Source organism: Chelonia mydas, chromosome 16 (assembly GCF_015237465.2).
Source record: "Chelonia mydas isolate rCheMyd1 chromosome 16, rCheMyd1.pri.v2, whole genome shotgun sequence".
Classification (NCBI taxonomy): domain Eukaryota; kingdom Metazoa; phylum Chordata; order Testudines; family Cheloniidae; genus Chelonia; species Chelonia mydas.
In genome coordinates, this window is record NC_057857.1 from 12,356,579 (window position 1) to 12,381,240 (window position 24,662).

Consider the following 24,662-nt stretch of genomic DNA (forward strand, 5'->3'; position numbering starts at 1 on the left):
CATTAGGAAGTTAAAATTGTGTTTCACACTCACTTTGCACAGATGTAAAACAGTGACAAGATGCAGGTGAGGGGAAACCCAGGCCGTAATGGTGTCTACACTGCAATCAAAAACCCACAGCTGCACCGGAGCAGCTGGGTTGGGTTGGTGAGGCTCAGGCTACAGGGCTGGTTAATTGCAGACTGAGGCTGCAGCTCGAGCTCTGGGACCCTCCCACCTCGCTGGGAACTGGAGCCTGAACATCAATACCACAATTAAACAGCCCCTTAACCTGGTCCAGCTGTGGGTTTTTAATTGCAGTGTAGACACACCCTCAGGGTACATTACCATCCACTCTCCACCTCATGTGAAGACACAGCTAAAAACCTCTTTTCCTTCTTTCCTGTATTTCACATTTCCACTTATCTGCTAACGTTGCAAGGCATTTTGGGATACAGTTCATATGAAAGGCACTCCACCAAATAAATGTCCCATTGAAAGAAACACAGCTATTGCAGGCAAGGCAAAGTCTGCCCATCCTTGCCCTGAAGCGTGGCCACAACTCCCCCAGATCATCTTTCTCCAGGCACCCCCCCACACACTTAAACTAATTTTCAGCACCTAGTCCAGGAGTCCTTCCCTCATGGACCCAGGAATAAAAAGTGACCAAGTGCAACAGCAGTTTTCCCATCACCTATGTACCTGGGATTGCAGACAGGAGAGGTTAAAGTAGAACCAAAGGATGGAAGTGCCTGAAGTGCACGCCAGGCCAGTCACTGGCATGGGCTTTATTTGTACACCTAATGACAGTGTAAATGATTTGCCATGGCTTGTAAGCGAGGCACAGACAGTTCAAAAGTCATGAGGGTTCTCCCCCAGTGTTTTTGTTTTATGTCCTTGTGTCTTCCAAGAGTCAACCACCATGCAATGTTGAGATGAAAACCACATTATCCTGGTCCTGGAGTTTATAATCCAGCTCGCCCTGCAGGTCAAGAAAGAATGAGAAATGGTTTAATAGGCATTTCCAAACAGAGGCTGCAAAAGAAGAATGTCTTATAACAGATGCCAGAGCACTAGGGACTACAGGGGGTTACTTCTAAGAAAGGCAAGGTGGAGTAGACAGGAGAGGGAGCTCTCATACATTCACTGTCATGGGGAAGTGCCACTCTCAGAACGGATTATTATATCTGCAGACTAGTTAGTGACTATTTATGGTGTGAGTGTGATGCTGGGCTGAGAGGGGAAGACATTAGCCTGTTTGCCTAGGCCACATCTGCACTAAAAAGTTAATCTGACCCAGCTACGATGCTCTGGGGTGTGAAAAATCCACACTCCTGAGCAGCATACTTAAGCCAACCTAACGCACGGTCTAGACAGCACAAGGTGGACAGAAGAATTCTTCCCTGCTTTAGTGTAGACATAATCCTAGTGCAGCAAAAACTGCAGGGGCCAGCTTAGCTTGTTCTACCTCAGCATGCTTCTTTGGCTCACCTGAGCCTGGTCTTCACCTCCCAAGCACTCACCTTGTTATAATCAATGGCTCTTACAATTGCCCAAGGCTGTGAAGCAATGTTGGTGCCCCGCTAAGCAAGTGGTTATCTCAAGCATGGATGACACACCAGCTGTGGGCATCACTCCTCTGGGAACTGAGTTGAAGGTCAGGGAGTGTGGGTGATCTTCTGGGGGACTGAATGGTGGTTGAGCCTCAGCAGGTTAGATAAAGGCTCCAGGCTTTAGAACAGCCACAGCCAGTACAACACATGGAGGAACTCCTCCCTCCCATTGCCCACTACTAGATGCTTAGCTTGGGGCAAGAATCTAGAATAGCTTCCCAAGAACATCCACAAATCAGGCAGAGCAACATAACAAAGAAAATAAAACTGAAGTAGTACAGACCATTAGTTCCCAGTCTGCATCATTGATGAGCACCAAAATTCCTGGCCGCCTGCAGAACACAGAGAAGTTGTCAGGCAATAGGATTGCTAAAAGCTGCAAAGAGTTACCACCACTGGCTGTTAAAAAGCAGACCACAGGCAGTCTTGTCTGTGAAGCTGATGTGAAAAGGGAATCATAGCACAGAGGTGGAAACAGGGACAGGCAGCGCCCTTTCTAGATCAAATAAAGGGGAAACTAGATTGATCCCAGAGCTCATTTGAATCAAAAGACACCATTCATGAGAAGGCTCTGAGATGACTCCATTTCAATACCACATAGAAAAGCCAGGTAATTAAAGCCCATGCACTGCAATCGAGTGCAGAGAGGTCAATTCAGAGCTAAGGAAAGCAATTGTAGTGCCCCGCTAAAGGTTGTAAACACCCAGGATCAACTCAGAGCTCCTGATTAGAGGCAAAGGGATTCCCCTTCTTTGATCTTCAGTGTCCTGCAATTGTCTCTCCTGCTACCCGGGGACCTGGCACATGCTTCAGCTCACAAAGACCTGTGAGGAATGTTAAACACCCCAACCTCCATTCTGCAGCTGGGAATTGCCTGCACAGCACATTGTGCTCCATTTCTTCTGGCCTTTTCCAATGAGATTGGCCCCATTTTAAAAATAAAATAAATTTCCCAGCAGATCTATTCGTTGGTGCTTCTCAGAGTGACTGATCCAGGCCCAGTGATGTGAACAGAGATTGCGCTGTGCAACACAGACACACAGCCGGAACAGGGGGATGGTCTACTTGCTAAAACCTCAACCCTGCAATCTCCACACAATGCCAGTACTTGAGGTGACAGGGAAGGGAAGGAGGCTGTGAGTGCAGGGGGGCCTCGTGCTGTGGGTCAATAGGAGACAGACATTTTGTGGAACTGGGTTGGGTTTAGGTTCAGAAGGAGCTGGAGTTCTCAGTCAGACCTGGCAAAGAGCACAATCTGGATAATTCTCTAGAATATTAACCCATCTCCCTCTACCACTTTGCACTTGCATAGTCCCTGTCATCCAAGGAAATCAATGCCCTTTAAAAAGAAAGCCTCCCATCCCTCCTTCGGGGTAGTATTTATCCCCGTTTTACAGATGGGAATAATGAGGCACAGAGAACCTAAGTGATCTGCCTTTGGTCATACAGCAAGACAATAGCAGAATTGACCCTTTTTCCCTATTCAAGTCTATGGAGTATCCTCTTCTGTCTCATTTCTTCTAGAATATGCCATATTTCAACTGATATAACTTTCTTCCCACCACCAGCAGTAACATATATGCCCTCTGCACTGGGACTTGCAGACGGAAACATGAGCAAAGTCTTTAACATCTGTACTTACACGGTGTCCCCCTGAATAAATAATTCTGGTCTCTCTTTTAATAGATTCTGTTTGATCCACTTTAGCAGGTTTCTGATGTCCCCTGAAAGGAGAGAGGATGACAGTTTATAGACTAGCTTCCTTATCAGCACCAAATATCCACTGCTGTTTCACAGGAGTTCAAATACCAGGTTCCCAGCCCTCACTCCGCAGTTAGCAGAGATGCCATGCTCTTCCAGGGTCTTCGAGGGAATAACAGAAGGGATCCTCAAGAACCCACCCAGATCAGCATCCACCAGGAAGGGGCATCTCTTTTGTTAGGAGGCACACACCATGCACACTCACATCCCCATATACAGAGTTGGTTGGACGTGCAGACCTGACCACAGAAATTGCAAAAAGCCTCTCACAGTTAATGGAACAGGAATCAAACATTTAAATTGCAAACTTTAAATGTTTAGAATTAAAACAATACAAGCGTGAAGATGAGGAATTCAGTAGCCTCAATGAGGACGACACAAGAAGCTAAGTTTGAAGCTTCTAGTGTTGGCTGTCTGAAGCAAGTACTAAAATGGATTGAACACACATGGTGAAAGTGTCCCCCTTTCCCTCTCTTTCCCCTCCCCACACAAAATGGCGGCATAACTCAAAAGTGGCTGAATTGATTTCACTCGAGTCTCCTAAAAACATTCACCTTTGGGCTGCGACAGGCATGGATACTTGCATGGCGTGTAAGAATTTGTTTGAGAAATTGAAGAGGAAACTAACAAGTGGGTTAGAATGTGACCCTCCCTGGAACAGAGTAGCAGCCGTGTTAGTCTGTATCTGCAAAAAGAAAAGGAGGACTTGTGGCACCTTAGAGGCTAACAAATTTATTTGAGCATAAGCTTTCATGAGCTACAGCTCACTTCATCGGATTTTCCACTGCATGCATCCAATGAAGCGAGCTGTAGCTCACGAAAGCTTATGCTCAGATAAATTTGTTAGTCTCTAAGGTGCCACAAATACTCCTTTTCTTTTTCCCTGGAACAGTCACTTTGATAGACACATGCAGGATACAAACAGATGACTATATTTGTAAACGTCTGCTCATTTTGGGCATCCCAATAAGAGACATCTACATCCCGGGGCTGGCTTTGTGTTTGTTAAGTTTTGAAGTGCAGAACACCCACTTTGGCAAGGGAGCTCAGTGGGAGATGTGAGCATTTGCCACCTTTGAAAGCCAGGCCCAGGATGTCTGAAGGCAGGCTGGCACTTTTGAAGGTTTATACTTTTGAAAAGGTAACCCCCATAAAACATAGGCAAACATCCATGAATATATAGACACATGCATAAACAGAAATGTTAGAGGTAGGCGTAGTTCTACTCAAGCCCTTTATAATCTCTTTTGGCATCCCACCTTCAGCTTGGACCCTCTGCTCCCCCACCACATCCCCACGCACATGCTTTGTTTGATAGCTTCTTTATTAAAGCTCAGCCTTTATCTTTCTATTTCAGTAGGTGACAGGAAGGATTTGTCTTCATGTAAAAGGAGGAGGAGACACTGCTAGCAGGTTTTTATAGTAACAATTTTACTTTGTGAGGCAAAAACAATTTCTTTAGCGATAGCATCAGTTAATTTCCTATTGGAGAGGGGAGAAGCGTCAGAGGGAGAGAATAATCCATTGCAGAGTTTGGAGAAGCTGACAAATTACAATGTGGCGTTCTCCTGCATTTGCCTCTATATTTCACTGTTCCACAATCCACTTCATCATTCTGAATCTACAATCAGTTATTCTCCCAGGGCTCCTTTAAAGAGCCTTTTGAAAGCCCCCAAAAAGCTTTATTTGTTTCAAAGGCACAAGGAAGTGTTCCCAGTGCCCAAATCCACCTATCAGATATTAGGGCTTGAACCCCCTCTAGCTGTATCAAAGGGAATAATGGGATGTATTTGCACATCTCTCTGTGGGTTATAAACGGTTCCTAGTCACTGTAAACATTTTCACAACCCTCTTTTACAGGCTGAGCTAAAATACTATTTTTGGTGCAGTTGTCACATGACTGATCCATGAAATAAATACCCTTGTAATGGGGTGACTCAGTCTTTGCACCATGTCAGCACATTGTGTTGTGCTGTCAGGGAAGCTCCCTGGAATAGAGCTTTGTTTCTTTACAGTAAACCTACACAGAGGTAGGTGCTGTCTCACTTCTGTCACATTTGTGACTCTCCCCACATGAAGAGTAAACTCTACTCTGCTGTAAACAGGTATAAGTCAGTTACAGGGAATGGAGATACACCTTCCCAGGAAAAAAATCCCCATCTATTGCAAGTTGAGTGTCTCCTCTAGAGGGATTCCTTCCATTTTTTCTCTTTCACACATCCTCTATGGCCCTATGTTGCTGGCTTCCTCTAAAGCAGTGGGACCGATGTATTCTAGGCGGCCAGAGGGGATTGCCTAGAGAACCATGCCAAGTGATGCTGCCTCTCAAAACTGGGCAGTTTCCATCATGAAGGGAAGATAGTTTCATGGCAGCAGATTGCCCTGTACACTGGATCCTCACCGACGGTCAGAACGGGGATTTCTTTTTAATCAAATATCATTTAGAGAAGTTTAGTTTAGCAGCATGGAATATACTATCTTCCAAGGTGACCACTTCCCTGGAGACAGGGAGCAATAGACAGACGGCATACGGGGCGGGTCAGCCAGCCACCAGAACAAGAGCGAACGAATGATGTCAACCTTCCACTGAAAAATGAGGCTGCAACGTACAGCCCCCAGGAGCTCACCCCCAAACTGCTTTCACTCTTCATCACTATGAAATGCCAGCCAGGGGATGAGAATGAGAAACATTCCCACAGGAGGAAGAGGAGTGCAAAAGGGAAAACCATATCCACCACAGCAACACTATGAAGGGCCTTATACTTGTAAGCAACACACTTGCATGAGGGCACAAAACAATGAGGTAGATGATAGAGTAAACAGCCTCCTTCTCCGGGGCCCTTCAGGACAGATCATTTAAACACAAGCACACTGCATCAGGGTTGGCAATTTCCCAGGAAACACGAGTTTAAGACAGGGCACTGGTCTGAATACCGGCTGAAACCCAGTTTAAAATGGGAAACGGAGAAAAATAATTGCATCAGCATCCAGCAAGTCCAGCAAGCACAGAATGAATCTTTTCGTCCTTTGGATACAGCCATTCAAAACTGAGGAATAAGCTTGGTGTATCCACTACTACATCACAGCTGGTCTTCTGCTACAGAATGCTGCATGGCCAAAGGGGTTGGTAATCTGCAACTCTGCAGGTCTTCGACTGCCTAATGCTTCAAGCCTACAACTCTGCATATTGTTGTTTTCATCTCACACATTTTTTGAGATGTATTTATAGAATATTGAAAACTGAAATATCAAGCATGACATGTATAACTTCCTTGAGAAAATACCAAACCAAAAAGGTACAGACATTCTGATGTTCAGTATTGGAATTACATATTATGTCCACTGCAGTTTTACTTTTTATTTGTAGGACCCTAAATTAATCTACGAATCTACTGCCTTTTGGAACCACAATTCGAATATGCAACTAAACCTAATTGTAATGTAGTGTACATTAATTAGTTTTTAAAATAGAAAATGCCTTAAACTGGAACTAATTAGTTTTTCCCAGGGCAGAAAAAAAAACAAGATTTTACCTGGTAAAAGCCACACCATCCCTGCACTCCGCCAGCTGGACAGAGGATAGCCACCCAGAAGAAGCTTGCAATGTGGTGTGGCTGGCTTATTTCAAGACTGTACTGGAAGATTCCCCCCCACCCTTCCACAATAAATACATTATTTTCAGCCCCATCTGTGCCTGCAGTTACAGAGCCCAGACAGCTTGCACCCACACACAGAAGAACACTCACACCAACACCCCCCCAGAAGTCTCACACATGTGCATAGGAGAACTATACAATCTGGAGAAATTAATGCAACCCCATGCTCTGAGTGTCCATAGCCTCTGTTTGCCAGAAGCTGGGAGAGTGCGACAGGGATGGATCACTTGATTATCTGTTCTGTTCATTCCCTTTGAAGCACTTGGCATTGGCTACTGTTGGAAGATAGGATACTGAGATGGACCATTGGTCTGACCCACTATGGCCGTTGTTATGTAAGCTTTCCCTCCCCATTTATTTTTTGACTATCCCCTCAGATCCAAAGGGCAATGTAACACTCACTCCTTCTCCAAATCCCATCTCAAGACTCACTTCTTTCAACTGTTCTTCCAGCACTGAATTCTGCTCCTGCCCTCGTATTTATCTTTGCTCCTCAAAACTACCAATAATATAATGTAAAGAATGAAAAATGACAGATCCAAGAAGCATGCACAGACAAAATACAAAAACTGAATAAGAATACTTAGATTGCAAGGTCTTTCGGTTGTTCTGCATTTGTACAGGGCCTGGCACAATGGGGTCCTGGTCTGTGACTGGAGCTCCTGGACTCCCAAAAATAATAGTGTGCGCATCTAAAGCACAAGTCCTGCTCTTTTATTATCACAACCCTTATCTTTCCTACAGCACCCCCCCACTTTTTGTTACACCAGCTGTGCTATGTATAATTTGGTTTGTAAGCTCCTCGGGCTAAGGACCCGTTTGTCTGTAAAGCACCATGCAAGTGTATGGATCTAATCTATAGAAGAAAGATTAGAAATAATCATTGGAAGGAAAGCCAGTTAAACTGACCACCCCCTCCTGTCCACCGCCAAGCTGAATCCTCACCACTGGGACACCAATTTTATACTTTATCTAAACTGCTTACGAAAGCGGACCCACATCATCAGAACAGGAGTATTTAATATTTACAAAAGGGCAATTTCACAATGTATGCTGTCCCTTGGAGGTGACAGATCACATTTTGTGCAATGGCAACTCTGTGCTGCTTATTGAACATTATACAATAAAAATAATGTTAAGACATAGGAAACTGGATGGCTCAGAGGATTGATAACAGAATCTTGAGCTGTTTTCCTTTAGGTAACCACTTTAAACCAGCCCACTTAATAATGACCAAGATTTGTTACCATCATACGGCCTCAGTGAAATTACTTTGGTAGTTTCAGTCCAGTTCCCAGCAGACAAATATCCAGACCATAAAACCCACCATAATTGCCAACAATGGGGCCAATTAGTGCTAATCTCAACAGAGGTGCCAAGGGCAGAATGGGCCACAGCAACTGAACTACCCTCTGACCTCAGAGGACGTCTCTGCAATTTGGGGTTGAAGAACAATGGTGGGGAACCCTGTCTCTGTTCTGTGGACAGAGAGAACTCAGTCTTCAGGGCCATCAACCCAGTGCCTTTCACCAGCACAATATTCACAGGAACATTCTGAAGTTCATAGAAAAGCCAAGACAAAATAGCAAATGTGAGTGAACTGACCATTCAAGTGCCTCATGGGGGCTGAAAGCCGTAGGGCCACTGTATATGCACAAAACAAACAGCCCAATGGGAAAGAACAGATCCACGAAAATGAGCATATTTTCAGTGACACAAAGCCACTTGCTTGTCATGCAAGTGGATAGGATGTGAGAGCTGCAGTGAGCATGTACCCAAATCCCAGGCTTGTTTTTAACCCACACAAGCTGCATTATAAATATCCCTGAATGTGGTTGAAAGATCTGCATAGTCTCCAGCTTGGTCTCCTCCAAAGTCTGATCTGTCATATCTAACTTTTCTGTCAGGAAGAATCAGCTGAATGTCCTCTTAGAGAAAGTAATGTGGGACTCCATCTGCGTGCTGCCTTGTACAAACACCTGGGCTCATTTGCACCCTCAGAACCATAGCTGAAACCTATAGATCCTTCCCTGCTCAATAAAACCTCCTGGGCCTGACGGATTCATCAGTGATAACTCAGCATAGAGCGCACTCGCTGTAAGCACAGAGAAACCAGTCATGGCAGACAGGTGCCTGGAATAAGAAACACAGGGCCAGCTTTTCGCTGCAAAAGCTCACCAACCAGGTAAACATGCAGGAACCCAAACGTTGCCTGAAACACATACTCGCTGATCTTGCACTAACGTAATATCAGTGAATGTGAAAACACAGCCCTCCACTAACAAAGAAGCTGTACAAACACACAGACGGCTGTGTGTGTGTGTCACTGGCAGATTTACACACACAAATACAACATACATACGCATATCTGCACCTCCCTCATACATTAACAAGCAGATGCACGATCCAACCCTCCTGCTAGGGCTTTCAGAGGGTGTATTTTCAGTAATATCCTTGTCTTGGGTGCAGAACAGGAAGCCTATTTCAGAAAAACAGCAGACTCTTAAGGCCTAGATACTGGACAGTTCTTTTCTGGTTTGTAATAAATAAGATGTATGCAGCCCTGCTCACCAAGAGGTCAGTGTTGCAACAGCACAGCCGGTTTTCTCGGGCTGCCTTGCAGACACTTCCCCAAGGGGTACCATTTCTCTGACCCAGAATAAGATCATTTATCATACTGACCACGGCTGAGCTCCAATTTGTTGAGGTCACTAACTCTGGCCAAGCTCCTTCCCACCCACATTCTCAGCCACTGGCCTGTAACCATGACAAAGTCCCCTCTTTGCGTGCCTCTTCTATCATTCCCTCTGGGAAGAGAATTTGTAACCCCTTTGCCAGGTTAGGTGGCTTATTTTTCAAAATATAAAAAAATCCCCAAAACACACCACTTAGGCAGGTGAGTGCCTTGTCCATTTTACTGAATTCTAATTAGCACAAGGGCCACATGTTATGAAAGGGCCCATTGTAAAAATGGACAAGGGGTTCCTCAGGCTAGTTAATGTGCAAAGTGAACCCCCATAGCAGATGGCAGGGTACCATAAGCTGCAGCAGAAGGCCTGGAATGGCTTATATAAGCAGAATCAGAGGACAAGGGTTAAACTCTGGCTACATCTACATTCAAAGCGCTACAGAGTCACAGCTGCACCGATGCAGCTGGCCTCTGTAGCGCTTCTGGTGAAGATACTCTAAGCCAATACTCTCCAGTCTGCTTAATTACTCCACCTCCCACAAGCAGCGGTAGCTATGCTGGCAGGAGAGACTCTCCTGCCGACAGAGTGCTGTCTACACCAGCACTTAGGTCGGCACAACTGACATCACTCCAGGGTGTACCGAAGTAAGTTCTAGTGTAGACAAGGTCTCAGACTCAAGGCATGGTAACTCTGCATGGTGACCACAGGAAGGCCGAGAGACGTTTCGAATTTGTTTTCACTGACGTCTTCCAAGCCATTTCTGACATTTATAGGGAAAAAAAAAATGACTCCAATTTGGATTCTATTAACAGGGAGCTTTTAGTGACTTTGGTCAAAGAGAGAATCCAGATACTGGAACCATCAGCTTCTGTGTGTTAGAAGATAATGTCTGGGTCCTGGGTTTTTCTTACAATCACCTGGCAGAGAGATAACTCTCCCTCCCTCCCTCCCTGCCACCACTTTTAACTGGAAGGGAAGGTCCACATTAGTGCTTTCTCCATTCCCTCTTATCCACAGCACAGGAAGAGACCAGATGCTGTGTTCTTCCATAACCCTTCTGTTAGCTAGGATGGAGGACCTCAGTCCTGGGCCCTGCATTCGGATGAGTCCTGGGCTCTGTCGGTCACCAACGAACATGTGGATCATGGGATTTTCTGTCAGCTCTTGTAAACTAGAAGGGAGCACTCAGATCCCGGATCTCACATTCCCTCCAGTTAGCTGGTAGGGAGATCACAAGTTCAAGGGCTCTTCAATCCCATTTGCCAGCCAGCAGCAAATCGTCAGATCCAAAGTGCTTCCATCAGTTCCTCTCATCTCTGAAGGGACCCTGATCTGATCCTCTGCGTAAAGCTAATCCCACCACACTGCCAAAATCGGAGTTTCTAATCTTACAACACCCAATGCTATGGTCACTTAAGGCTTCTGAATAAATGCCAGTGCACTAAACTGTCTCTTTTTATTAGGATCATGGATCACTAGTAGTGGTACATGGTCCAGTCTCTTGTTCAAAATTATCTAAGGAAGGAGTTAAGGAGAATCTTACAAAAAGAAGGGACAATAGTTGGTGATTGTATTCAACAGGCAGTGAAGGCTGGATTAGGAATCAGAGAAGTTAGAAATGATGACCAGTTAACAGGGCTCTTCTAGTTTCTCTCTCTGCTAGTCCAGGATTATGCCCTATGGAAGATTGTTTAAGGCTCATTTTCTTAATTGCATCCTATCAACCCTAGTTATACAATACAGCATCACCCTAACTATAACCTCTTCCTGACAAAAAGAAGTTGGGGTTCCCACCTAGCCACAGATACCCCATCTATTTCTCCACTCATCTATTCTGCATAACCTGGAATTGTTGACGATTAATGTGTGTAAGCCACTCAGGCAAATTCCCTGACAATTCAAAGAAAGCATTACTAAATGCAGACAGAGTCCATTTTAAATCCACTGTGGAAATGAACTTTCCTCTTACACACATTTCCCTACTGCGTTGGGAAAGAAACAGCTGAAAGAGAGGAAACCTAACCACTAACACCACAGACTATGTGGAATTATACATCCAAGACTCACTGCCCATGGAGGAATGTAACTATTCATACAGAAAGACTGCAGAGGGATCCCTCTGGTTCACACTTGCCCTGGCAGCATCTATTTATATAGAAGCCTGTAGAGGGACTCCCCTGGTACAGGCTCAGTCTGGCACTGCCAGTTGAGCAAGACAGTTTCTTGCCCTGACTCCTCAGCCTCTTCCCATCACCTTTAAGATCTAGTGATTTGTTTATGGCTTGAACAGGATTAGTGGGGGAAAATAATTGATGTCCCATTCAATTGCTATTATGACTTTATTCCTCTGCAATACAAAAGCCACACAATTATCTGTGCCAGTCCTTGCCTCTCATTTTCAGCAGTTACTTTGCTAACGTTATATTTTCATATACAGCGAGGACCATTAAACCAATCCCGCCCCCCCCACCCGAAACACCAACCTCCTAGGCCTTCCTTGAAAGGGGAAAAGAAAGAGTGCGAATGGGGGAAGGGGAGGAAGATTTACAATTGAATGGAGGTAAGAATGGAGCAGTTTGTGGGATAAAGGGGCTGCAGAAGGAGCTTTACAGATGTGCAGAGGGACTGCGTCTCATTGTTTAATTAAGCAGAAAGTGGCTCTTTTGAAAAGCAATTTTGCACAGGAGCTCTGAGCTCAGCAAAGAGCTCCTGTGAGTGAGGGCAGGAGGAGAAAGGAACAGCTGGCACCCTGAACCGTGTGAAACGCATGCTAAGCAGTTTAAAGGGCCAGGAGCCTCCTCTTCAGCCTATGCTCTGCTGCCATCCTTTAAACAGTGGTGTCATGACAGCAAATACCACCAAGAGAAAAGGAGTGAGGGGTGGGGGTTGGGTGGTAGGGGATCGAAAGGTTATCCTAATAGGTGCCTGTGCAGGAGCACACTGGCTGGGAAGGACAGAAAAGCCAGGCTTTGTTATCAGAGGGATTTGGTCACACAGAAGAGAGATGGGCTTCTCAGTGCCTGGGAAGTTCCTTCTACAATGAGTTTGGATTAATCTGATTCATGGCAGAGGGTTAACGCAGCTCCCATTACACTAAGCCTAGTAGGAAAAGCACTGAGGTGACCCCCACAAGAGAATTTTAATTTTTCAATCTTTCCTTCTAACAAAAAAGACCTACAAATGAATCCGCTCAATCGGCCCCCTTAAAAATGACACACCCACTTCACTGGGACAACTGCCAGGACATACTGCATACCAGTGATTCAATGGGGGAGATGGCACAACTAGGCAGAACAGATTAAAGGACCCATCCACACAGTCCAATCTACCCTGGCAGGGACATATTAATGAGGCTTGGTAAGCCAGTCAACTGACTAGTCAAATTATGTCAATTGGCTGCATATTACTTGACCATGGTCAAATATTGCCAAACATTCCAACAAGAAAGCCCTGATACAGACAGCGGCCTACCTTTTTATTGCATCATGGTGTCATTCTTTCATTTTTTACAACATTTCATTTAATTTTTCAGAGTTAAAATAACTCCAGTAACTCGTTTTTTGTAATTAGGCAAACGTATCGAAGTCTAAGCCTAAACCTATTGGAGACCACAGAGTCTTACTCTTTTTTGTGACTGTTGGTACTATTCTAATAAGTCATTGCTTTAAAATATTTGACTGGTCAATTGACCAACTATTTCTGTAAAAAGAAAAGGAGGACTTGTGGCACCTTAGAGACTAACCAATTTATTTGAGCATAAGCTTTCGTGAGCTACAGGAAATAAATTGGTTAGTCTCTAAGGTGCCACAAGTACTCCTTTTCTTTTTGCGAATACAGACTAACACGGCTGTTACTCTGAAACCTGACAACTATTTCTGGACTCGTCAAATGTCCAAACTGAATACTAATGGCACAGTGCCCTGATAGTGTCCTAATATGGATCTCCCCTGACATAGGAGATTTGGCTGTGCAGACTGGCCTTGTGAAAGAGGGGTCTGGGAGTCAGGACTCCCAAATTCTAATTCTACCTCTATACGAACAGGAGATGCTCTCTCTAGTAAGTCACATTACCTCTGCACTTCAGTTTTCCCCATCAGTAAATATATACTTAACTAGCCCATTGGGGTGTTGCAAGGAAGAGAATATTCACATAGTCCTTTGAAGATGGAAAATGACATGTCAGGTGGTTTGGAAGGATTAGTTTTTATTTATTTTAATGTCTGTGGATTAAGTCAACAATTATGTATTTTTTAATTTGACAAAAGCTTTACCCTACCAGAAATATTTTAAACATTAATTTCAAAAAACTGAGAGAGAAGTTAGGAGTAATCAACTCAGCAATAAAATCATTCCAAAATACTGATTTCTTATTGGCAGCCAAATGTTATCCCCACTATTATTTTGTACTTCTAGACAACTGGTGCCATCTTGTACGCTCAGTTCTAGCTATCTTCCTGGCACTCAGGTACCACATTTGGGTCTGACTATCCCCTAGTGTACTCTATCTGAACGATTCTGTTCATACATTGGGGAGTGAGTGAGTGTATGTCCCCGTCCCTCTTTTGAGGTGCTGAGACTAATGCCAACTGATTTCAACAGCAGCGAAGAGCACTCAGCACCTTGCAGGATCAGGTGCTTGGACTGTAAATCCTTCGTAGCATTTCCTGTGTCTCAGATAGCACCATGCACAGTCAAACTCAACAAATACATTATTTTAATTTCCCCCCGCTCTCAAAATTGTGATTAACAATGGATTTTTCCCCTGTGAGATTTTGAGTAAATGGGGAAAATATACATATGATTACTGAAACTTATGGATTAAAATTTTATCCTTCCAAACCTGTGAAAGCCAAGTACTCTAACACATCTAGAAGCTTCAGATTGGTCACTGCACACTACTGACACTTGGAACTTCTGCTCCAAAAGCAGACTCCTGCCACTTAAAGGAAAAATTTTCATGATCGTTAGCAGTGCAGGGCCTATGATACAGAGTTGAGCAGCTCCTTGCACAACAGCCAGAGCCTCTTTAATCAGTGCTCTCACCTGAGCATACGAGATCCAGTAGTAAAAGCACCGCAGTGAGTTTTTCTAGTTACTCTTAGCCAACCTAACATCACAGATTTGAACCTGTGGCTCTGCTGCAGGGGTTAAACGGTGCTCGTTATTTTCCCATCCTTCCAACAGAGTCAATTAAATTCTCATGACCATAGACAAATCCAGCACTGTAAACCCAAGTGGGATGGAGGAAGGACCTCAGACATCACTAGCAGCAGCATTCATACAATGCTCTATTTGATTGCCGAAGCACGTGGTTAAATACATTACTGTGGTTTGTTTCAGGGGGATACTGCCAAATACATTTTCATAGTTTTTATTTAGGGTTTCTTTTCTTTATGCTTCATTGTTTCTAATAGCGCCTTCAATGCTTGAAATTAAGGTTTACTTTCTGAGCCAATTTAATCCTCTCTCCATGTGACATATCTCCTTCGCTGTCCTCTCCCACCTAGCAATGTTTTTATGCAGAATAAGTCAAACGAGCGAGCTCCTTTAGTTTCTCTTTATCAGCATTATCAATGAGTTTATCAAAATTGTCAGCACAATTCTGGGACGAAGGTTCTTATTTAACTTGTGCTCTTCTTTCTGCATGGATCTGCAGCACCTGAGAAAAATATGATATGGTCTCACAAAGTATGGTGACATGTGTACACGTACACACACATACACCCAACACACAACCCCCTTTTGGGGGGGGGGGGGTATGTTCCTCAGGGGCAACATGATAAAAATCTCTACAAACCCCAGATAGTAAAGACAGCTGCTGCCACGTGGCTCCATACATGGCCTGCAGTAGTCCCATTTGCAGCTCCCTCCCATCTGCCCTCTTTAACCTCCTCCAGACCCTCTTCCCTCTGGCCACTTAACACAAGAGGAGAAAGGGAGAAAAATCTTCATGTGTACGTTAGCCAGGTTTAGAATCCAACCACATTTTCACTTCATGCCTAGAATCAGGAGATTAGCGTGTAGTAATCTCACTAATTAAATATAAAAACAATTTTTATAATGCAGAGAGCACTATCCAGGGCAAATTTGGAGCACAGACTATTTTATTCATTTATACGTTCTTACGTATTTGTTCACCTAGCTCCCCATCCCCCTGCAGCTGGGTGTTGTACAAAATGTATACACAAACAATTAAATATAGTTGGGCCCAACGTCCCAGAGAGAAGCAGTTGCTCTGCAAAAAGAGGGACAAAAAATAACAACAACCCAAGAGGAAAGGAAGAGCAAGGGATGCCAAAATGGCCAAAAATAAACTTGACTAGTAAAAATCAGTTAAAATGGGATGATCCTAGTATTCATGAGATCTGTATTGTTTTTCTTCAGTACACTAGGAGATGAACATATGGTGCAAAGTAAGTGACTAGACAAGAAATATGGTGAGTTTGTTAATTCTTTAAATACACAAGGCCCAGTGATGCAGTCCTTACTCAATTTTGAATATACCGGTTGCTAAAAATCACAATGAAGTGTGGGCAAGTCTAGAGGGGAGGAAAATCGTAATCAGAATGATGTTGATATCCCGAATCACTAAGGAAATAAATTAATGTTGTATAATCACTGGAACAGTCACTGGTCACTCAGTCTAGCAGTGTTTTGTTTTTTATTATATGCAGGACTGAAAAGAGGATGTCCTGCACATAAGGCGAGCATAATTTTCAAGCCCTAGCTTTGTCATGTTTGTCTGTATGGTTTAAGTATATTCAGTTGTTTTAAATTAAAATCAAGAGAGCGATATGCCTATATAAGCACAGAGAAAACTGGCTAACAGGCAGCTTCATGAACGGACCAAGGAGAATACACTTCATGAAAATATTTAGAGGCTGCTGGGTATTAACAGCATTCAGAGGAGAGGGCAAAAATTTTTGAAGAAAGGAACTCACTTTGTGGTTGCCTGGAGGATGGGAAAGGTGCTCAGTCTATTTATGTTTTGTATTTACTTTGAGGGTTAACTATTGTCTGCCAAGCTAGCCAATCAATAGCAGCATGGCTGAAACTGCCCTAAACCACATTGATTCCAGTTGTAAACTGAACAACTGCTGTACAAACTTACTTTCCTTTTCACACGCATTTCATCTGCTGTCATGCTTTCAACTTATTTGAAAAGCTCTAATACTCACAAGGCTCTGGTTGACAGGGCAAGGTCACCTGATGTTTTTTAATTCCATCAAACAAGAGCTCTGCTCCACCTCTGAAATAAAAAGAGAATGCACAACTCATTCTTTGTTTTATTGTCCAGAAGTTATAAATGGGGTAGTTTACAATGCAAAAAATTCAGAACAAACAAAATGGAACAGATTGTATTTCAAGTAGGACCATTGTCTGTCTGTTTTTGTCTATTTGGACTGTAAGCACTTTGGGGCAGCAACTGTCTCTTACTATTAGTTATCTGTATGGCTAGCTATGGACCAGGACCCATTGTGCTAGGCACTGTACAAAACAGAGGACAGAAAGATGATCCCTACATCAAAGAGCTCACAATCTGCTTGTTTAGTGCCTAGCATAACAGGGCCTCAAACTCAGTTGGGCCTCTAGACAGTAGTGTAATACAATTATATTAAAAACTCACAGGCTCTAATACCTTGCCCTTCTATAACACTTTTCTAAGGATCTCAAAGTACTTTACCAACCTCAAACCTCATAACACCCTGTGGAATAAGTATTACCCCCAGTTTACAGATGGGAAGAAACAACTCATACAAGGTCACACAGCAAGTCAGAGGCAGAGCCAAGAGGATAATCCTGGAGTCCCAGCAGTTCCCTCTTGGTCTATCCACTACATAAATCGCCCTCCCAAGCATTACAGCAGAAACATATGCGCAGTGTGAGTAGCTGCAAAACAAGGGACTTTACATGCAAGTTGTACAAAATATCACTCACCACATGCTCCACCCTCTGTACTTCCTCCCTGTTGAAGAGGCCAGTTCCAAGTCTCTGTCCTGATATTTAAACACTCCCAGAGATATCGCCTCTCCCTCTGCGACCATTATATTACAATCCGCCAGCACAATTAAAATGTTGACCAATAAACAGAGCCTTGTGAGCTTAGGAGGCAGAACTTTATCAGGAGCTGATCCCAGACTCTAACAATTTTGGGATTTCAATGGGATTTGGGTACCTAACTCCCTTAGACCTATGAAAATCCCAGGCTAAATGCAAAAAACTCATTTCTGTGGCTTAGACTTCCCTCAAACTCTCCTGTGAAGAAAGTATGATTCCACTTTACAGCCCCAATCAATTAATTTCTTGAGAATACAAGGTTGTAAGAACCCTCTGTATGAAGAGGGTTACCGAACTGGACCAGGAATCCGGGCCTTATTCCTGAATCTGCCACTAACTTCTTGTGTGTCGCCAATTTCCCCATTTATAAAATAGCGGACAATTAACCATCTCAGTAAAGTGTTTGAGGCTTTATTGTTTATGAAGTGCTCCGTGCTGAGGAGGACTCTAAGACAGACCCGTCGGACTGATTTGATGACTCACTGTCATAGTGGCACCTCACTCGAAAGCACTGATATATATTTGAAGGGGCAACCCATCTGAAAAGGCAGAGATTTTGGCTTTGCTGCAAAGGCACCAAGAGGTATTTTCCAGCAGGCCAGGACTGACTCACGAAATGGTCCATGAGAACAACACTGAAGGACCTCAGCACGCACCCAGCAGAGCACACCAGACAACTGGTAAAATGCAGGAGAAATTTTGTAAGGAAATAGCAGGCATGCTGAAAATGGGAACAACAACAGAGTCTAACAGTCCCTGGCTTCTCTAGTTACGGTCCCTGAAAAGGAGGAGAACAAAAGGGTTGTGTGTTGATTACAGAAAGCTTAAGGATGTCTTGGTTCCTGATGCATACCATTTACCCAGGATCAACACCACACTAGACACCATAGGCAGGGCAAGGTTCCTGAGCCTCCTAAATTTAACAAAGAGGTATTGTCAAATTCCTTAAACACTGAAGTGCAGGGGGGAAGAAAAAAAAATCTGCCTGTGTTATTGATTGAGGACTTTTTGAGCTCACAGCATTACCTTTTGGGTTAATCAATGCAGGAGCCACATTTCAAAGGCTGGTGAATCACGCATTAGCTGGGTTACAGGAGCTTGCTTGACCCTGCATAGATGACATTGCCATCTTCAGCAATTCCTGGTCAGATCATAAAAACCCAGTTGGAAATTGTGCTGAAGAAATTCAAAGATGCTAGTGTCATGGCAAAAATGTCCAAGTATAAAATGGACGCAGCCAAAGTCCCTTATCTAGGAGGACATTTGGAAGAGGGGGCTAGATTTACCCAGATCTATTGAAAGTAGAATTCACTATTAACTGGCCTGTACCAGAAACCAAAACACAAGTTCAGACATTTATAGGCTTGAAGAACTATTACCACCAGTTTATGGAAGGATTCAGCAACAGGGTGTCTGCTATCACAGACCTGTGCAAAAGAGAAAACCTAACACGGTGCTGTGCACAACAGCCTGTCAGAAAGGCTGTGATAAGGCAAAGAAAATCTTAAAACCTACTCTGGCCAAACCAGATTGTGACAAGGAGTTTGAACTCTGCACCAACGCTTCCGAGACAGGCCTGGGAGTTGTCCTGACGCAACCAGGTGAAAACAATAAAAAGCATCCTGTTGCTTTCCTAAGTAAAAACCTGACCCCTGGTGAACAGAATTCCTCTGTCATAGAAACCAAATGTTATGCAATTGTGTGGGCAGTCAAGCAGTTAAGGCCTTACTTATTTAACAGGAAGTTCAGGGTCCTAACAGTCCACTCTCCGTTGGTACGGCTACACAAAACAAAAGGTATCAACTCCAGACTGAGACACTGGGGCTTAGCAATACAGCAATATGAGATGAAAACTGTACATATTAAAGGCAAAGAAAATGTGGTGGCAGTTGCACTGTCCAGGCAAGAGGGCTCCAAGCTGATGCATATGGATTAGCCAGGGCTGATCCTACTGCATTAGTGTAAGAAGGGAGGTGTGACCCAGGGACCTCGATGTCAACTGACAGAGGAGATGCATGGGGTTTTACAGGGATCTACTGAATCTGGTACGTACATAATAATTTACCAACGGGTGACATGTGAGGTGTCTACCACAAACGAATAGCTTACTGGTCATCATAGTCATTGCATGTATGGACAGGTAATATTTAAGATGTTGTATATCTATACTGGAAATTATGTTCTTAAAGCCTTGAAGTTAAAAGTAAGCCACCAGTTGGTGACACGCCTTGAACAGATTTTGTTCAGACAGGTAGCTAGCAGGATATACTTTTCTCTCTCTGTCTGGTCAAGTGTATTGTGCACTGTATTTATTACAGTGGAGGCTTATTTGCATTACTGAGCCGGATATTAGTCAAGAGATTGCAAAATACAAGAGCAGAGAGCTGTAGGAAAAAACTAAAACAGCAGTGGGGTATCCTATTTATGAGTAAAGACAATAATTTGGGGGTATAACTGGGGTCCTGAGTTACACCCTAGATCCTTCACTGAGGAAATGAACTGTCAGTGTGTTCGGTCTTATGAAAGGAGGTCCCAACAAACCCAGCTGGAAAACACTGCAAAGACTCTGGGTGAACTAAACTTCACTAAAAAGGAAATTAACTTGTTAATGAAGTCTAGGCTCTAGAATGCATATTACGATTTTATTTTACGTGTAACTTTGTTTTCAATACTTTTACTTGCTACTTCTCTAACCTCTATTTTTGTTAAATAAACTTTTGCTTATTTTCACTATAAACATATCTAAGTGCTATGCCACTTTAATAGTGGAGCTGTGATCTAATGTGTAACTAGTAAGTGGAGGGATGCTGTTCCTTTGTGAGCAGTGAATCTGGGAATGTCCACTGGCACAGGGGCTGGACACTCCAGGTTGGAGAGTACCTAGTGCTAACCTGCAAAAGGACAGCAGAGTCTGCGTAGGCCAAGAAGGGAGTGCTCATGTTGCCAGTGGAGTCAGGGAGCTGACTCTAGGCAGACGCAGACAAGGCTCTCTCATGCTAAGGGCAGGTGGTAGTGAGCTGCCTCACAACCGTGGGTATGTCTGGGAAGTGTCACAACATTATATAACAAGGAGTCCGGTGGCACCTTAAAGACTAACAGATTTATTTGGGCATGAGCTTTCGTGGGTAAAAAACCACTTACCCATGAAAGGTTGGGCCCAAATAAATCTGTTAGTCTTTAAGGTGCCACCATAGTCCTCGTTGTTTTTGTGGATACCAACTAACATGGCTACCCCCTGATACTTAACATTATACAAGTGTAACATTGGACAATATATGCTACTGACTCAGTTCTGCTTTGTGAGGCCAAGAATTTAAGAACTACGTGCCTAAATAAAGATTCAGACACCCAAGTATGAGGTTTCAGAGTAGCAGCCGTGTTAGTCTGTATCCGTAAAAAGAAAAGGAGGACTTGTGGCACTTTAGAGACGAACAAATTTATTAGAGCATAAGCTTTCACGAGCTACAGCTCACTTCATATGAGGCTTGATTTTCAGAAATAGTGAGCAACCAGCAGCTCCCACGGAACTCAAGGGAAGCTAGCCAGTTCACCACTTTTGAAAAATAAAATAAATTTAAACCCCTAAATCCTTAAACTTTAACACAATTTTTAAAATTTTGGCATGAGTCATTCTGCCTGAAGTACAGGTGCTGCTAGAGGCTCATGCCCCATCAGTATTGAATTTGGAAGATATTTGATAATGGATTTATCAAATAGGTTCATAAAAACTACCAAACTCTGTGCAGATACCATTTAATCCGTGGAAAGATTCTCAGTCTCAAAACACAGAAAATATTTTATAACTTTTTTACGATTGAGATGTACAAGTATGAGTCATAGATACCTTGCATGTCTTACAACAATGTAGATTGAAAACTGTCTCAAAAAAGATATTTTAAAAGCAAACATGTGAATAACATGGAAAATATTGAATCTACATGTGACTGAGTCCCTTTAAATCCAATATCTAAAAATGTCACACTAGGAGTTTTTCTTGGCTCTGCTATGGAAGAGCACAACAGAACCTTTGTTATGCTCTCAGCAGTGCTACTTATATGCAGTGATACTCCTAAAGACTGCTCTGTTGGTGTTCTTCCACCAGCTCACAAAAAAATGGAAGCAGCAATTATTAACTTTAGCTGAGATTCTTGTAAGAGAACAAGTCACAGTAATTATATGAAAAACATTTTTTTTTATGTAACGAAAACAAGGTCACACTGTTACTGTAGAAATGTAGATGGCGAGATAAGGTCCTTCTGTAATGCGCTAACTGTGGAGAACTCAGCTGTGATTTACACATAGAGAGCTCATTTATGCATTTCCAAGGGAAGCAAAAATGCTTCTTACACTTCTGAGAACTAGGAGAGTTACTGCAGCTGGAAGTGGGGAAAGATTGAGGAAGGGCCTCTTACAGAAATGGGCATTTAAAGGGTTATGAAGATTGCGTATGTGTATAGGGATGGGGAAACCAAGCAAGGCCTTTTAGCTTTTGTAAGAAAAGACTTAACAAAATGTAAGACCAAGACAATGTTTTCACAAATGTTGAAAACTGACCTTACTGGTTTACTTTGTCTGAGCTAAAAGAACTGCAAAAAGCAAACAGTATAAACATTGAAAAATAAAGTTATAAAAATTATTTCAATTTTAATCAATTTACTATCCCAAAGGAAAAGGAAATGATTTATAATCTATTTTTGACATTCACAATGGGATAATCCATCAGTAAAAACAACCTCCCTCCCATTGTTCAGCAAGTGAAGAACAGGAGTTTTCTCTAGGGTAAGGCCATCTCAGTAATCCTGCCTGTTAACTGTGGTATCAAATAAACAAATAAAAACACTTTGGGGCAACTGTACCAGTCTACTGAACTAAGACCTCACTTGTGCCACCAGTGCCCAACACCTCCCGCTAAATCGTGCGTGCTCTAATTTGACATAGTCCTTGGGCAATTACAAGACTGAGGACTTTAACAGTGAGAGACAGTAATTGGTACACAAGAGCCTACAAAACTAAATGGGAGGTAGAAAGTAGTGACCAACAGAGAGGCCTGTCATTAACATAGGAAGGAGGAACAGAGTAAATGTTACAAAACCCTGAAATATCAGACCTGGTACTTATTGAATCTTGTTTTAAAATAAATTTTAAATGCCTCTGAACAAGTTGCGTGTCTTCCTGTGTTTTTACAGGACCTAGATCAAAGGGTGCCTTGTGTGCTACAGTACAAAATGAAACTACAGCAAAGCTTCAGAACTGTTTTTGTAAAACATGTTGCCTCATCTCTGTAAATGCGTTGATTGTTTAACATAATTTGTCCTTCTGTCATCATTCATTATTGGCAAAAGTCCTAAATTTTCTGAAAACTCTGGATAGTCACACGTTAATTACGACCCATTCAACCCATTCCTGAAATCCCAGTGCCTCTCATCTGCTTTCCTCATAGATTAGTGCAGACGAGCTCCCATCCTAGCCAGTCCCTCATTGTGGATCCCTTTAAGGCACATTTTAAAGCCTCTGTTTCTTGTGATGGCCCCCCATATGTGTTTCAATAGGATATTTAAAATCCTCCTGATGAAAGTTGTCCCACCTAGAAAGCATTCCCTGAAACTAAGTTTCTGAGAGAGAAAAAATGCTAGGTCTAGAACGACACCTTGCTCCCAAACAGCAGGATAGACGATCCCTATTTTTCTTCTCATTCCCATTGTGAAAAGCATTCTAGTCTGTGCTCCAAGGCAGTGACCACACACCCAACCATAGTCCTTATCCCTCCAAAACCCAGTAACCCCCTAAACTCCTACCTAATCAGCATTACCGCCTCTAGTGCCAGCCTCGTTCCCCAGCCCTGCACTATAATCACCCTAGATGTTGGCCCCCCCTGCACCACCTCCAGAGTCCCACCCCCACCCGGTGCCGTGTTTTGTGCCCCAAACCCTCACACTTTCTCCACCCTTCCCCCACGACCCTATGCCAGCCCCCTAACCCCAGGGCCCGCCTGGTCCCCCAGACCTGCTTGCCGCAGCCCCTAGTACATTGGTCTCGCCACCTGCCTGCACCAGTCCCCCCCACAGCTCCAGGCCCACCAGGCTCTAGGTCCGTGGTCAATCAGCGTGTCCGCGGACCTCCTGGCCCACCCCACGGCCAAGCACCCACAGGAGCCGCTCCCACTGCCGGGAGCCCCAAACGCCCCCAGGGCACGGCCGCTCTAAGGACCCCTGCTCCAGCCTCCTCGCTGCAGCCCCTCACTCACCCAAACTCCACCAGCAGGGACATGGGCGCCGCCATCTTGGCGGAGGGAAGCACGGGGCTCAACCCGGAAGTGCATCCTCACTTCCGGCTACCTGGGGTTGCGTAGCAGCCGCGGCGGCGCGGCCTTTGAGGGCGGGGATCCGGGGGGGGGGCGGAGCCAGCGCCAGCCTTGACAGGGCGGGGATCGCGAGTTTAAACCAATCAAAGGGCGGGCGCCGGAGCTGAGCCCCGCCCCTGGGGCTGGAGCCTGCGGCCTGTCATGTGGCCGGGGGCCTTTGCGATCCCGAGGCTCCAGGAGCTGGGGCTTTGGGGAGGCACAGAAACTCAGTGGTACCATCACGGTGCACGCCCACGGGGCGCTGATACGGGGCTGTCCAGCGCCAAAGGCAGAGCTGGGGCACATGGCCCCCTGGTACTCAAAGGCAGAGCCCCTGGGGGTGAGGGCACGTGGCCCCTGGTACCCAAAGGCAGAGCCCTGCAGGGAGGTGAGGGCCCAGGGCTCACAAAGGCAGAGCCCCTGTGATGAGGGCGTGGGCCCCCAGCACCTGAAGGCAGAGCCCCAGGGGGTGACAGTATGGGGTCCCATGGCATCCAAAAGCTGTCTGCCAGTGTAGCATACCAAGCCTAGTTCAACTGGGCCCTGCTCCCTGATGGGGGCCTCT

The 24,662-nt window shown here is 44.2% G+C and overlaps 1 protein-coding gene across 1 annotated transcript; it reads right to left on the reverse strand.

Annotated features, from left to right (window-relative positions):
* Positions 1-732: 732 nt before the first annotated feature.
* On the reverse strand, positions 733-24,235 carry URM1 (ubiquitin related modifier 1). The gene is made up of 5 exons (XM_027819751.3): positions 24,002-24,235; positions 16,878-16,948; positions 3,235-3,316; positions 1,876-1,924; positions 733-961 (listed from the first exon to the last, which is right to left on the reverse strand). The coding sequence occupies exons 1-5, from the start codon at positions 24,034-24,036 to the stop codon at positions 893-895; spliced, it is 306 nt and encodes a 101-aa protein (XP_027675552.1). The 5' UTR covers positions 24,037-24,235; the 3' UTR covers positions 733-892.
* Positions 24,236-24,662: the final 427 nt, after the last annotated feature.

Coding starts and splice junctions, on each gene's coding strand:
- URM1 (XM_027819751.3), bottom strand. CDS start 24,036: ATGGCGGCGCCCATGTCCCTGCTGGTGGAGTTTGG. Junction 3,317..16,877: donor GCCCTGTCAACCAGAGCCTT/GTGAGTATTAGA, acceptor CTCTCCTTTCAG/GGGACATCAGAAACCTGCTA. Junction 962..1,875: donor ATGCAGACTGGGAACTAATG/GTCTGTACTACT, acceptor CTTGACCTGCAG/GGCGAGCTGGATTATAAACT.